This window comes from Dendropsophus ebraccatus, chromosome 6 (assembly GCF_027789765.1).
Source record: "Dendropsophus ebraccatus isolate aDenEbr1 chromosome 6, aDenEbr1.pat, whole genome shotgun sequence".
Classification (NCBI taxonomy): domain Eukaryota; kingdom Metazoa; phylum Chordata; class Amphibia; order Anura; family Hylidae; genus Dendropsophus; species Dendropsophus ebraccatus.
This window is the reverse complement of record NC_091459.1, coordinates 124,242,471-124,257,608: the sequence shown is the minus strand read 5'-3', so window position 1 is coordinate 124,257,608 and position 15,138 is coordinate 124,242,471. Positions and strand designations below refer to the sequence as shown.

The window sequence follows — 15,138 nt, the reverse complement described above, 5'->3', positions numbered from 1 at the left end:
TAGTACAGGCGATTTTTAAGAAACCTTGTAATTGGGTTTATTAGCCGAAAAATGCATTTTTATCATGAAAAGCAGTTTGAAGCTCTCCCCCTGTCTTCATTGTTCTCTATGGAAAGTGGAGAGATGAGGCACCAAAACAGGACAACAAAGAGTTAATTTACAGCTTCATCACCAGGCTCTCTCCTCTGACATTAGCACTGACCTCTCTGACCTCTGAATTGGAGCTTTCAGCGGCTCCCTGTGGTGTAATCCTTTGTTCTCTTCTCTCTGCTGCCAACTAATCTCCCTTCTCCCCTCCCCTCTCCTTAGCACAGACAGGATCTGACTGATGTAAAAGAGGTGAGATTACCTGATTTTGAGCAGTGGATGAGAGAGAGGAGGGGGGGGGGAACTGGGGAAAGTTTTTTTTAAATGCAGATAATGGTATATTTGCCTAATAAACCCAATTACAAAGTTTCTTAAAATCGCCTGGAATATTGATTTCTGCGGAAATTTTTTTTAACGACAGTGACACTTTAAGGGGGTTACGTAAGCTTAAAACAAACATGGCTACTTTTTTCCTGAAACAGCACGACTCTTGTCTCCAGTTTGGCTGCAGGTTTTGCAACTTGGTTCCATTGAAGTGAGTGGAGCTTAAAGGGGTTCTCCAGCGCTACAAAAACATGGCCACTTTTCCCCCTCTCTTGTCTCCAGTTCGGGTGTAGTTTTCAATTAAGCTCCATTTACTTTAATGGAGTTGAGTTTGAAACCCCACCCAATCTGGAGACAAGAGTGGTTTTGTCTCTGGAAGAAAGTGGCCATGTTTTTCTAATCCTGCATAACCCCTTTAAAGTGACTGTACCACCAGGCCCAGGCTGAAGCACTGGAGGCGGGCCGACCCCACCCTTAGTGGGAGGAAGCCCTAGCCCCTCTATGATAGGGTTCCATTGATTCTAATGGAGTCACGTCATGGAGGGGCTGGAGTTTCTTCCCACTGGGGGTGGGTCGGCCCGTCTCCAGTGCTTCAGCCTGGGCCTGGTGGTACAGTCACTTTAACTTCCTGGTCGCACATGCTGAATTGCAGCACTAAGAATTGTAGGAGGATAAGCTGTTTGTCTATAAAGCAGCAGAGGATGGGAACTAATGTGATGCACAGGGGTTTGGAGACCAGTGGAGGAGGACAACCTGCAGTGGATGTCAGCAATGCATGATGGGAATTGTAGTCTGCTACCCTTACAGGCTGGTTTTGAAGCTACGTCCCCTGTGCTGGAAGAAATGTTGGGGCAGATAAGTATACATGTTTAGTATGTTGGATTAGTGATATACTGCATGTAATGTAATGTAATTTTTTTTAAAGAGTACCCCTTTAAGTCACCTAGGGAATAAAGGGACGACTTTTGCTGCTAACAGCCTGGACTGGTATGAAGTGCCTGGCAGCCGGTCTGCTGGAGGACCTATAGATGTTGGATATTCCCTGATTCCGCATGCCCAGATTAGTGGAGTATTTGCATCCTCTGCCAGGTCCCCAGGTGGAGTAGTATTTGTTGTATCCTTTGATGAAACACTGTACACCCCTTTGGCAGTGCAATTCCTATTTATATAGTCTGATTACTTAAATCTCTGGAGGCGACAGTCACTTCCTGCACGTGACGGCAGGCAAGAGCCGTGTACAAGGGCTGACGTCACCTGCAGGTGTTGTGCCAGGACCAACGTCTGAGTCTGTTTATATGTCATTATACTTCATACCCACAAACACCTGCAACTAGCAAGCAGAGGTAAAATAGCCGCAGAGACAGTGCTCTCCTGCGTATAGTCAGTCTGCCAGGGCTGAGCTGTGTACACTAGGTGATCTGGCATCGTTGTATTGGGCGCTGCACACATCCAGTGCAAAATTAAGGGGGATGTTTATGTTAGGCAACATCTTTCCTAATGCAGTATTAAAGGGGTTATCCAGCGCTACAAAAACATGGCCACTTTTCCCCCTACTGTTGTCTCCAGTTCAGGTGCGGTTTGCAATTAAGCTCCATTTACTTTAATGGAACTGAGTTTCAAAACCCCACCCAATCTGGAGACAACAGTAGGGGGAAAGTGGCCATGTTTTTGTAGCACTGGATAACGCTTTTAACCCCTTAAGGTCAAAGACAATTTTTGCTTTTTCCACTTTATGTTTAAAAGGCCAAAGCACTTGCATTTTTTCACCTAGAGACCCACATGAGCCCTTATTTTTTGCGAAACCAATTGTACTTTGCAATGACAGGCATTATTTTTCCATAACATATGCTGCGAAACTGGAAAAAAATAATTTGCGCTGTCAAATTGAAAGAAAAAAAGGAATTTGTTTTGATTTCAGGGGGTTTTGCATTTACGCCGTTCGCCCTATGGTAAAACTGACTTATTATATATGTTCCTCAAGTCGTTACGATTACTATGATATATAACATGTATAACTTATATTGTATCTGATGGCTTCTAAAAAATTTAAACCATTGTTAACAAATATATGTTCCTTAAAATCGCTCTATTCCCAGGCTTATAGCGCTTTTATCCTTTGGTCTATGGGGCTGTGTGAGGTGTAATTTTTTGCGCCATGATGTGTTCTTTCTATCGGTACCTTGATTGCGCATATACGAGTTTTTCATCACTTTTTATTACATTTTTTTCTGGATTTGATGTGACCAATAATGCGCAATTTTGCACTTTGGAATTTTTTTGCACTGACGCCGTTTACCGTGCGAGATCAGGAATGGGATTAATTAATAGTTCGGGCGATTACGCGCGCGGCGATACTAAATATGTTTATTTATTTGTTTATATTTATAAAATGGGAAAAGGGGGGTGATTTGGAATTTTAATGGGGGAGGGGATTATTTATTAATAAAAAAACATTTTTACTTTTACTTTAACTAGAAGTCCCCCTGGGGGACTTGTATATAAACAGCACTGATCTCTCATAGAGATCAATGCTGTGTATATACACAGCAAAGATCCATCAGATCGGTCATAGATTGCTATAGCCTGCTGCAGGCCATAGCAATCTATTGCCGAGCCGGGATCAGTGTTATTCCGACGCTGAGGCCCAGCACGGGCGATCGCATCGTGGGGGGGAGATCCGTCCCACTAGACACCAGGGATGTGTGGATCTAAGCATCTAAGTGCAGCTGTCAGGTTTGACAGCTGCACTTAGAGGCTTAATTAGCCGACGCGGCAACGGGACCCGCGCCAGCTAAAAGAGGCACTGCCCAGCTGCACATGTCAGCCGTGATCAGCGCCATTCAGAGCAGGGTCCCGGCAGGACCCCGCTCTGAACACCCCCCGCGGCACCATGACGTATCAGATACGTCATGGGTCGCTAAGGAGTTAAGGCAATTGGAAGAGATGGGTGGGGGAGTGATGAGGAAAATGTTTCATCACTTTCCCATGAACTTGATAAATAGTTACCAGAGTAAAAGCAGCTAAGATCAGCATAAAGTTTTAGGGTTTTTAGTTTACTTCTAGACGTTCTCTTCTAAACTTGGCACATTCTTACATACTCTGTACACATCTTTTGTCATGTACCCTATTGTTTTTTCTTTTCTGTAGCTCCAGAGCATTTAAAATAGAAAAAAGTAGTGTTTGATTTTTGTTTTGTTTTTTTGCATATACAGCTCTTTTGCAAAACTGTGTTTCCATAGTAACAGACTACAAACAAATCCTGTGTAGTCTGATCCTGCAGTCATTCTTCTTACATTTAGCGGCTTAAAAACTGGAGAATGGAGGGTCAGATGACACAAAGTTTGCTTATAGTCTTTTACTATGGTGACATGTAAGTGATGTAGACACAAAATTAGGCCTATTCTTTAAAGGGGTATTCCGGTGAAAATCTCTTTTCTAGTAATTGATACACATTGTAAAGTTATATAACTTTGTAATATGCTTCAATCACCTATCTGCCCCCCACCAGGAAGTGAACTCATTTTTACCTAATGACTGTTGACCCCAGGCTGCTCTGTGGCAGCCATTTTGTGACAATGACATACTCAAGGGGGAGGCGGATCTAAGCCCTGTTAGGCCAGCCTTCCTTTGTCAGATGACACAGGTTGCTCAGCTCTGATTGGCTGAGCAAGCTGTAAGCCATCTAACAGTTCTACAGAGTCAGTTAGACATCACATGAGACAAAGTGCATCGTGGGAGCTTTCCCAAACCAGGAAGTGAAGAAAAAAATAAAAGACACCAACTGGAGCTTCAGTTCATGTTTTTTTTTTGATGAGTGCAGGAGTTGTCTTTTATGGGTAAAATCAACCTGATTACACATTAGCGCTATTACTCAAGGCAATAGCAGCCTGTTTGGCCAATAATCACCCTCTGTAGTACTCAGTGGGTACGCCATGGTATACATTGTATATCAGTGGTGTAACTCAAAAATGCAAAATAAAGAGAGACTAATGTGTAAAATGACTTCACTTTTGTATTAGACTAGAATGAGTGTTATTTTTACAAACGGCCGTCTCCTCTGACTTCCCTATAAACATTGCATTCTTCCTGTTTCCCCTTATATCAGGGGAAGGTTAGGCCGCCCCCCCCCCCCCCCCCCCCCTTATACTGCTGAAAGAATCCCGATAAAAAAAATTATGGGCAGCGGTACACTCCAGTCACATCCAGAGCTGTAATCCCCATTCTGCCGAACACCCTTTAGAATCTTGTACATAGTGGAGACATGCTGCTTTCTTTCATACAAAGTTATGCATTGCATTGCATGCAAAGAAGTTTTGTCTGGGTGCAGTTTTTGGTGTTACATCAGGGTAGAGACTGGGGCAGCGGAGGATGGCAGTGTGATGTGGCATAAGTGTTCTGACTATTACTATACATTAGGAGTTTCATATCAGTGGACGTCAGTGGAGTAATGGCGGTATTGTGTACAGAGAATTGGCGCCAAAACTTTATAGATACAGGAGTCTGGATAAGATGGATACATATGCCGGGTATATAGTTAAAAGGGTATGAGCTGCGACCTACTTTGTATACAAATCTTTTACTGATCTCACTAGAAAAAGAATCTTAAAGTGCCCCATGGTGGTGCCTGCTGATTTACCATATGGAAGAGAGTAATGGCGGCCGTACACTGTTGCTCTTTCGGCTGTTTCTCCCACAGTCCATACACCAGCACACTCTTCTCCGCTGTGTGTGTTACCAATAGGGAGCATTGGAGCAAAAGGTGTGTGCGTTTTTCTCCCAGGCTTGTTGAAATTGATCATTTTTAAAGGGATTATCCAGGATTAGATAAGCACAACTGCTTTTTTGCACAAACAGGGCCACCACTGTCCTCAGGTTGTGCACGACATAACAATTCTGCTCCATTCACTTCTATGGAGCTGAGCTACTAAAACCCACACCCAGATTGAGGAGAGGTGTGGTGCTGTTTCTGGAAGAAAGCAGCTATTTAACTTTGTTGTCTTTCCATCGGTGTCAGGGCACCCCTGGTCTTGTGTTTGTTCACCATTTATCTAATGTCACCTAAACGCATAACCGAAGGTTCAGACTACATTCAGGGTTGGAATGTAGTCTGTTACCTTGGAGACACCCTTTTATTTTTTTTTAAAGCTTTGAGGTAATAAAAAAAAAAGAAGGTTGTAAATGTGTACATCCAATGTAGATTAAATAGGCAATATTTTGCCTGCGGGGTGGATTGGGTTTCCTTATTGTAGCTGTATGTGAGAGAATACTGAATTCCTTACTGGAGGTTTTTTTTTTTTTTTTTTTTAAATAATCCACTTAAAGTAGGGTTACCCAGCCGTATAAAAGTGATGGCCTGTCCTTAAGATAAACCATTAATTATATAAGGATGAGTAACCCCTTTAAGTGGCGCTGTCGTGATGGTGCACAGGTAAGTGGCGGTGATGATGGTTTAAGGCAGGGATGTGGAACCTTCGGCCCCCCAGCTGTTACAAAACTACATTTCCCATCATGCCTGGACAGCCAAAGCTAAAGGTTGATGTCCAGGCATGATGGGAATTGTAGTTTTGCAACAGCCGGAGGTTCCCCAATCCTGGTTTAAGCAAATCTGTCATTGTTAATTACCTTTGACTGGTGATCTTGAGTTTGATCAGTGGGGGTTGCTGGGAGTTGTAGTCTTGCACTGCTATAGGGAACTGGATTAGTTGGTTGATGTGCGGCAGCCAGACGTGGGCCGCTATGTAATGTCTGTAAGGTAGCATGACTTCACTACACTGCTATTCCCATGTGAATTCCCACAGGACTGGACTTGTTACAGGATCGCACAGGTTCCTTATGAAGTCGCTTTATCCGCGGTTACTTCTCCTGAAGCTTTAGGTTTAGCCGTGCAGGGATCTGCGGTGTCCCCTGTACGGAGGGTGTCGGCAAAACCTCCAGGCATCATGGGGGTTATAGTATTATGGCAGGTTCCCTCTAGTGGTGTGATGTACTGGTTACTTTCTGATGTGTCCTGGTGATCAGTATATTGGGGAGTTGTAGGGTGGGAACATATTGATCCTGTAATGTGTTATATAAATGGTAGACCTGGGAAACGTTGAGGTAAGGAACTATATTTACCTGGATCATGTGAGGACGCAGCACTTTACAGGACACACACCTGCATAGCCGAGAGGACAAAGGCTACAATAGATAAGGGCGAGCATGGGCTACAGTGTGTATAAAGGCAGAGACCATTCTACCTGTCCAGGTGTCCAGGATGAGAAATACAGCTGTGTCTATGGGGTGTCTCATTACCCACCGCTAGATCTGTATTATTGTTCCAGTTCTTTGTTTCATAACTAGAACCTGTATGGTCTGTCCCTGGTCCCTCGCTCACAGCTCTCTTCTGCTTGTGTTCTCCAAGCTCGCTCACAGCTCTCTTTTTGTTGTACCCTCTAAGATCGCTCACAGCTCTCTTCTTGTTGTACCCTCTAAGATCGCTCACAGCTCTCTTCTTGTTGTACCCTCTAAGAACGCTCACAGCTCTTTTCTGCTTGTGTTCTCCAAGCTCGCTCCCAGCTCTTTTTGTTGTACCCTCTAAGCTTGCTCAATGATCTTTTCTGTTTGTCTTATTGAGGCTCGCTTACTGCTCTCTTCTGGTTTTGTTCTGTAAGCACACTCACAGCTCTCTTCTGGTTGTACCCTCTAGGCTTGCTCACTGCCCTCTTCTGGTTATACCCTCTAAGCTTGCTCACTGCTCTCCTCTGGATGTACCCTCAAAGCTCGCTTGCTGCTCTCTTCTGGTTTTATCCTCTAAGCTCGCTCACTGCTCTCTTCTGGTTGTACCCTCTAAGCTCGCTCACTGCTCTCTTCTGGTTGTACCCTCTAAGCTCGCTCACTGCTCTCTTCTGGTTGTACCTTCTAAGCTTGCTTACTGCTCTCTTCTGGTTTTATCCTCTAAGCTCGCTCACTGCTCTCTTCTGGTTGTACCCTCTAATCTTGCTCACTGCTGTCTTCTGGTTGTACCCCCTAAGCTCGCTCACTGCTCTCTTCTGGTTGTACCCTCTAAGCTCGCTCACAACCCTCTTCTGGTTACTTATTCTAAGCTCGCTCATTGCTCTTTTCTGGATATGTTCTTTAAGCTCACTGCTCTCTTCTGGCTCTTATTGAGGCTCGCTCACTGCTGTCTAATGTTTTCCCTTCTAGGCTTCTCCAGTGGTTTGCACTAGTTTATCCTCTGTATAGCTTGTTACATCATACTGTTTGTCTGCCATAAGGATTACCTGGTGCTTTGTTCTCCTCTTCCCTCTAAAACTTGCCCACCGCTTTCTTCTGTTTACCGATTTAACGCTCACCCAGTGCCTTATTCTCTGTGCCCCATCTTGGTTCTCTTCCCTGCCTTGCCCGCTGTGCACCTACGGATTTCTCATTGAGCTCCTATCGGATACATTAGTGAGGTGAGACGATAAGGTATTTCTATAGATTCCTTGTTCTCCTGCGGTCTGTGAGGTCACGGTGTGAGGATCTGTTTGCTAAACACCTTTTGCGGGTGGAGTTGAGCATGCCTGTGGTTACAGTGCGGGGAGGGGTAGAGCAGGTGAGCACACCTGCCGGATTGTGCAGTGCATAGGTCACAACATCTATCCAGACCATGCTAGGACTTATATGGCGGTATTATTGGCTGCTTTGTTTACTGTAAGCATGACCTGCATTACAGCAAGGAATACTATATGGCCAGTGATGAGCGGGAGACTTGTGCCCACCACTGCCCATGATTGCCCACCACCTTTGTACTGAGTGCCAGGACTGGCTCAGTGTAAGCTGGTTACAATGTGTTATTGGTTTCACTGGGTGGCGCCCTGCTCCACATACATTACCTGTGGTATGAAGGGCTGCTGGTGACTAGATGACAACGCTACTACACTGTTAGTGATATATTGCCACATATGTGGGTAAGGGCCCTATTCCACCGGACGATTATTGTTCGCATAATCGTTAACGATTAACGATCTCAAACGACCGCTATTGCGAAAGACCTGAAAACGTTCACTCATTTCCATGGGAAGATAATTGTTACTTATGATCGTATTTGCAATAGTTTGTTCTTCGCTATTGCGTTCGTATCTACTGCGGACGACGTCTTATTCAATGCGAACGATTTGCGAACGAGTAACGATAAAACTAGGTCCAGGTCTTATAAAGCGATCAACGATTTCTCGTTCGGTCGTTAGTCGTTAACTGCATTTCAACCGAACGATTATCGTTTAGATTCGAACGATTTCCGATAATCTGAACGATTATCGTCCGGTTGAATAGGGCCCTATGTTGCTGGAGAGTAGATAGGTAGGATTTCACCACTGACAATAGTATACTGGGTCTTAGGCTGCTGGAGACTAGACCGGACTGTACCTCTAAAAATAGTGTAGCGGGGGCGGAACGACAATGCTATTACGCTGCTGGAAACAAGATAAACAGGTTTATTCCGCTAAAAATATTGTAGTGGCCTTTGACCTCTGATCTTTGATACTACTGAAGACCAGGTAGGCTAAACTATACAACTAACAATAGTGAAGTAGAAGGGTGGAACTCTGATCTTATTATGCTGCTGGGGACTAGATAATCAGGACTACACCACTAACAATAGTGTAGTAAGGTTTCATCTATGATGACATACTGCTGAAGATTAGATAGGTAGGAGTTACACAGATTTATCGGACAGATTTTTGAGACCAAAGCCAGGAATGGATTTGGAAAGAGGAGAAATCTCTTTTCTTTTCTTTATCTCCTGTTCTGTGTAATCTGTTCCTGGCTTTGGCTTCAATTCTCTGTCAGATCTGTCTGTGTAAACGCACCCTAACAATAGTGAGCTGTGATCTTTATTATGCTGCTGGACACTAGATAAGCAGGACTACACCACTAGTAATAGCGTAGTGAGCTTTTTATCTATGGCCTTATGCTGCTGAAGACTAGATAACCAGGCAATAATAGTGTACTGGGTTTGGAGCTGTAATCTTATTATGCTGAAGGAGACTAGATAGGCAGGGTCCTGTTTGATGGAGCTGCAGTAAGCACACACACTTTTGCAGAGTAGACAGTATAGTTTGGATGTATTTTTCCTGCAGTATCACAGATGTTTTATTTGTTCACTTTGTGTTGATCTGTGCTGGAAATAATCCTGATATTGTGTCCTCAGTCTTGTGTTACTGTGACATGTGATAACAAGGAGCCGCCATTCATGTGGAGATAATGGGCATACACAGCCTGTATACAGGAGCTTTAGGAATCAGTAATGTATGTACACAGTGATCCCACCAGCAGAATAGTGAGTGCAGCTCTGGGGTATAATACAGGATGTAACTCAGGATCAGTACAGGATAAGTAATGTATATACACAGTGACCCCACCAGCAGAATAGTGAGTGTAGCTCTGGAGTATAATACAGGATGTAACTCAGGATCAGTACAGGATAAGTAATGTAATGTATATACACAGTGACCCCACCAGCAGAATAGTGAGTGCAGCTCTGGAGTATAATACAGGATGCAACTCAGGATCAGTACAGAATAAGTGATGTGATGTATATACACAGTGACCCCACCAGCAGAATAGTGAGTGCAGCTCTGGAGTATAATACAGGATGCAACTCAGGATCAGTACAGAATAAGTGATGTGATGTATGTACACAGTGACCCCACCAGCAGAATAGTGAGAGCAGCTCTGGGGTATAAGACAAGGTGAAATTAGGATTGCCCTAAAATGCGCTAAAGTCCGGCCTCTCTTGCTGTTGTGGACGTTCTCCCCTTCCTGGCAGTAATTGATCTGTATTATAATGACACAGCTGTGAGATACAGGGTACCATTGTGGTTCTTGGTCATTGTGAAATGATAATAAAATAATGACTACAGATTGTTCCTGACAAAACACAGTTATCACTGAACTCAAGGAGAACAGTGAAAAAAATTCCAATGAAGTACTCAATCAAGAGTCTCCACTGATGCCCCCAAAAATTTTAATATGCAAAACAGGAGTCCGTGGAGCCTCAGTTGCGAGTCTCAAAACACGGGATAGCCAGATATCACTAGCCTGTTGCCACGGGGTGCCTCCATGATGGGGAGAGCACCACACCACCCTGATAAATAGCCCCTTAAGTCCCACTCGGTTGCGAGTATTGGAACATAAATAGGGAAACACCAGGGTGGCCCCTTTTTGTCAATGTCTAACTCAAGGTGCGAGTATTGCAATCATGACAAGGGCTTGCAAAGGCAGGCTTCCATCCACAGACAGCCGTTTCGGGGTTTTTGCCCCTCGTCAGTGTGGAGTAGGATTCTGGCTAGTTGGGGCAATAGCGAATCGACCAACAAAACACAGTTATCACTGAACTCGCTGAGACTCGCAACTGAGGCTCCACGGACTCCTGTTTTGCATATACAGATTGTTCCTGGAAATACCCACCACAGTTCTAATTTATGTGCACACCCGATACTACCTGAGGTCGGAGAACCAGTTTACAGGATTGTCCCCTGCTACTTACCGTACTTCCCTGAATAAACTCTTAGAAGCCTGTTGGTCACCGGTGTGTGAGGAGCGGGGTGTCCCGGTCAGCAGGAAAGAGAAGGGCGAGTTTGGGGGAATTCCTCACTGTGAGGAGGATAAAGATGCCACTTCTTACTATACTAGAAAGGATTGCTGTATCTGTGCAGGTCACTGATATGTTCCTGAAAGTCATGTCTCGCTGGACTCCTGCATACCATCACCCTGTTATGGAGTGACCTGTCTGGAGTTTCCAGAAAGCCTTTCAGTACTTATCAGCTGCTGTATGTCCTGCAGAAAGTGGTGTATTCGCTCCAGTCTGACACAGTGCTCTCTGCTGCCACCTCTGTCCATGTTAGGAACTGTGGACAACAGCAAATCCCCCATAGAAAACCTTTCTTGTTTTGGACAGTTCCTGACATGGACAGAGGTGGCAGCAGAGAGCACTGTGTCAGACTGGAGAGAATAAAGCATTTATTTCAGAACATACAGCAGCTGATAAGCACTGGAACACTGGGAATTTGTAAATAGAAGTAATTTACAAATCTGTATAACTTTTGGTACCAGTGTTTTTTAAAAGAAAAACAATTCACTGGCATATCCTTTTAACTCCTTGGTGACCGCTGGTGTGGCTTTTTACAGCGATTACTTATGGGCCTTATTCTGATCTTTTTACACCGGGATCAGAATAGGGATCTGTCAGTTTTACAGCTGATCTCCTGAAGCTGATATCAGAAGTCTTGCGGTGAGGTCCCGGCTTCAGACTGGTAACCATGGTAACCCCGGGGGTCTTCTGAAGGCCCTTGTCCTACCATGCATATGCCTCTACACAGCCATGCCAGAGACAGCATAATGCTGACATAGACCATGCACTAGTGTATTGTTACAGTCGGCAACAGAAAAAAGTGCAATAAAACACATTTAGGGTGCCTTCACACATACCGACTCGCAGCAGAAAACTCCCTGCGAGTTTCTGCTACGAGCCGAGGTCCTGGAAGGCCCCTATCACTACAAACAAGCAGTGGTCTGAAAGACCGCTGCGTGTATGTAATGCAGCCGCCCCCTTAACCCCTTCGGCTCCTGCACCGGTCCCGCACCGCTGTCTCCATGCATTACCTGGCTCTGGCTGCACGGGGTCCCGGGGTCCTGCTCTGCCGCCCAGCCAATCGGTGTGTTGCCTAGCCACTGATTGGCTGGGCAGCAGAGCGGGACCCCGTGCAGCCAGAGCCAAGTAATGTATAGAGACAGCGGTGCGGGAGCCAAAGGGGTTAAGGGGGCGGCTGCATTACATACATGCAGCGGTCTTTCAGACCACTGCTTGTATGTAGTGATAGGGGCCTTCCAGGACCTTGGCTCGTAGCAGAAACTCGCAGGGAGTTTTCTGCTGCGAGTCGGTATGTGTGAAGGCACCCTAAAACTAGATTTGCATTTCCAGGGAAATACATAGTGCTTGAAAAGAGCGCCCCTTTAACAGTGACTTCCTTTTAAGAAAAACTTTAACCCTGGGAACCGCCCCTTTAAGAGTGCCATGGGTCCCGCCCCTTTGAGGGCGGCAAACCCCTTTAAGGACCTTCCATATATTACATCTTCTATTGGCCAATAGTGGACATGTGACTATGTGAATGTTGTGATACATTTGCATGAAATGATCTTAGAGTTCCTATTGGCTGCTATATTTCAGCTATTTGCATATGTGCTGTGATTGGCTGTGAGCGTTTACAGTGTGGCCATTATTTCCAATGGGCCATTATTTTCTATGGGAAATTAGGGGTCTTAATTTCTTAAAAACGACAAATCCGATCGAAACCCAAAATAGATAGCACACCTGTCACCGCCGAGGGCTTCGAAACACAGTTTGAACGGAGTCTGTGCGCAAAGCGGTTCGGGATTTAATATTCGCAGAAGAATGGCTGGAAGAAGAAACGGAAGAGGAAGAATACGGATTACAATATAGTGCTTTTTCAAGCACTAAAATAGTAGTTAAGCAAGGGCTGCAAGAACATCGGTAACGATGTCCCTGCAGCCCTTGTTTAACGATTGGCCACTTTCTACCAGAAACAGCTCCACTCCTGTCCTCAGTTCGGATGTGGTATTACAGCTCAATTCCACTGAAGTTAAGTGGTTTTTAAACTGGTGTATTTTTATACAGCTTGTGTTGTAACTGTGTGCATGAAGTCCAGATGGGCAGCACATGTCCCCCCGCCGACGTGTATCCCCCTAGTTTAGAAACATGTTTCATCTTTATGTTCTGTATTTGCTCACTTTTTATATAGTCTGCATATTTACAGGGCAAGATTTAGGCGTCCAGAACAGTGTTCTCCAACCTGTGACCCTCCAGCTGTTGCAAAACTACAATTCCCATCATGCCTAGACAGCGGGAGGCTGATGGGAACTATAGTTTTACATCGGCTGGAGGAGCATCAATAGCGATATGTAAAAACTAGTCTGCATAGGAGCTGTATACACCAAACGGTAACTGGGAAAATATGGGGATCACATGATTTGGTAGTACACCCCCTGCTGGTGTACACTCAGCACAACCACAAGGACACCCATTCCCTGCTCAGTTCTCACATCCTCCGTGCTGTCAGCACTCACATAATTTTTAGCCATGGAAATGAAACCATCGTAGTCATCAGATTATATATTGGGATGGGACGAAGTGAAACTCGCTGAGCACCGTATTGCTTTGCCCGTCTCTCCGCTCCATAGAGGTTACAGACGTTTACGGCGTCTTTTTTAGTGAAGTCGTCCTCACTTCTCATACTTTTACATTGTGTAAATGGCAGAAAAGATGAATGCTGGCAAAGAAATTTTTTTTTCTAGTTTCGACCTTGCCTTGTATGGCTCCGCGATTAACCCTTGTTGGTTCAGTACCATCATATCTCTGAAGCCTCAGACCAGCTGACAGGAACTGTCCAGAGCAGGAGGGGTTTTCTATGGGGATTTCCTACTACTCTGGACAGTTCCTGACATGGACAGGGGTGACAGCAGAGAGCACTGTGTCACACTGGAAAGAATACACCACTTCCTGCAGGACATACAGCAGCTGATAAGTACTGGAAGACTGGAGATTTTCAAATAGGAGTAATTTACACATCTATTTCCAGCCTCACAATTGGCAGCAGTGCTTGTGTTATAGTCTATTTTCCAGACACAAAATGTGCAGCTGATGTGTAAGATTTTTCTCTGAGTCTTTCTGATGAAATAAAGGAAGTGGTTTCCTATGGCGGGGCCTTTGATGTGTGCAGAGAGGAGTCGGGCCTGTGATCGGCTGCCAGCTCTGTGTTTTGGGGTCACCAGTATGTCTGTGGGAGGGTTGTGATATGGACCATACATAGCGAATGTAACATGGCACATAACCTATAATGTATGGCGGGAGGTGCAGGTTATATATTGCCATATACCAGTAGTATTGCTTCATATTACATACACTTTTATCTGATGCCGGCGAGGGATGTTACTGGTTGTGTGTACAGTACGTATAGTCATTTCATTGAGTGTTTGGTGCAGACTAAACGATATACAGGACAGACTGGACAGGGATCCTGCCAATATCTCACTTACCTTCTAATGATGAGATGACTCTGCTCACAGTGTTCCATTCTGTACAGCAAAGGCGCTTTTAGGGTGAGATCACACAATGTTTGTGCCTTCCAAGGCAGGGATACATTGGCAAGATGGCATCCTGACATAACAGTGCTCGGAGAGGCAGCTGCCCATACATAGTCGGCTATTTGCCACTTTTGAGGTTTTTTTTGTTTTTTTTTTAGTCGAGCTGTGACTATGCTGTTACATTGAAGTCCTCACTAGTCAAACTTGGGCAGATGCCCGCGCCTATTGGGTGTCAGTGTGGGTAAATAAAATGTACATGCAGGGCTGCACAGTGACACAGCGCGGGATGTATACCGCTACACCAATGTCCTAACACTTCTCTCTGTTTTCTTCCAGTTGAATACGTTGTGGAATATGACTATGAGGCGGTACACGAGGACGAGCTCACCATGCGGGTGGGGGACATCATCAAGAACGTCAAGAGGCTGGATGAGGAGGGCTGGATGGAAGGGGAGCTCAATGGCAAGCGGGGGGCTTTCCCGGATAACTTTGTTAAGGTAAGGAGAACGTCTTGGCCGTGAATTCACTCCAGGGTCTATTGTGTCCCTCAGTAACCAGTCCTGGTATTGTCTTCATGTAATCCTGAGCAGTGACCGCTGTAACCTG

The 15,138-nt window shown here is 45.0% G+C and overlaps 1 protein-coding gene across 2 annotated transcripts in view; it reads left to right on the top strand.

Moving 5' to 3' along the window:
* The window catches only part of CD2AP (CD2 associated protein), a 62,339-nt gene that overhangs the window by 6,619 nt on the left and 40,582 nt on the right, over nt 1–15,138 (top strand). For both annotated transcript variants that reach the window (XM_069975829.1, XM_069975828.1), the window contains exon 2: nt 14,869–15,029. In XM_069975829.1, coding sequence (XP_069831930.1) covers nt 14,869–15,029 — 161 coding nt within the window. The remainder of the gene's footprint in view (nt 1–14,868; nt 15,030–15,138) is intronic.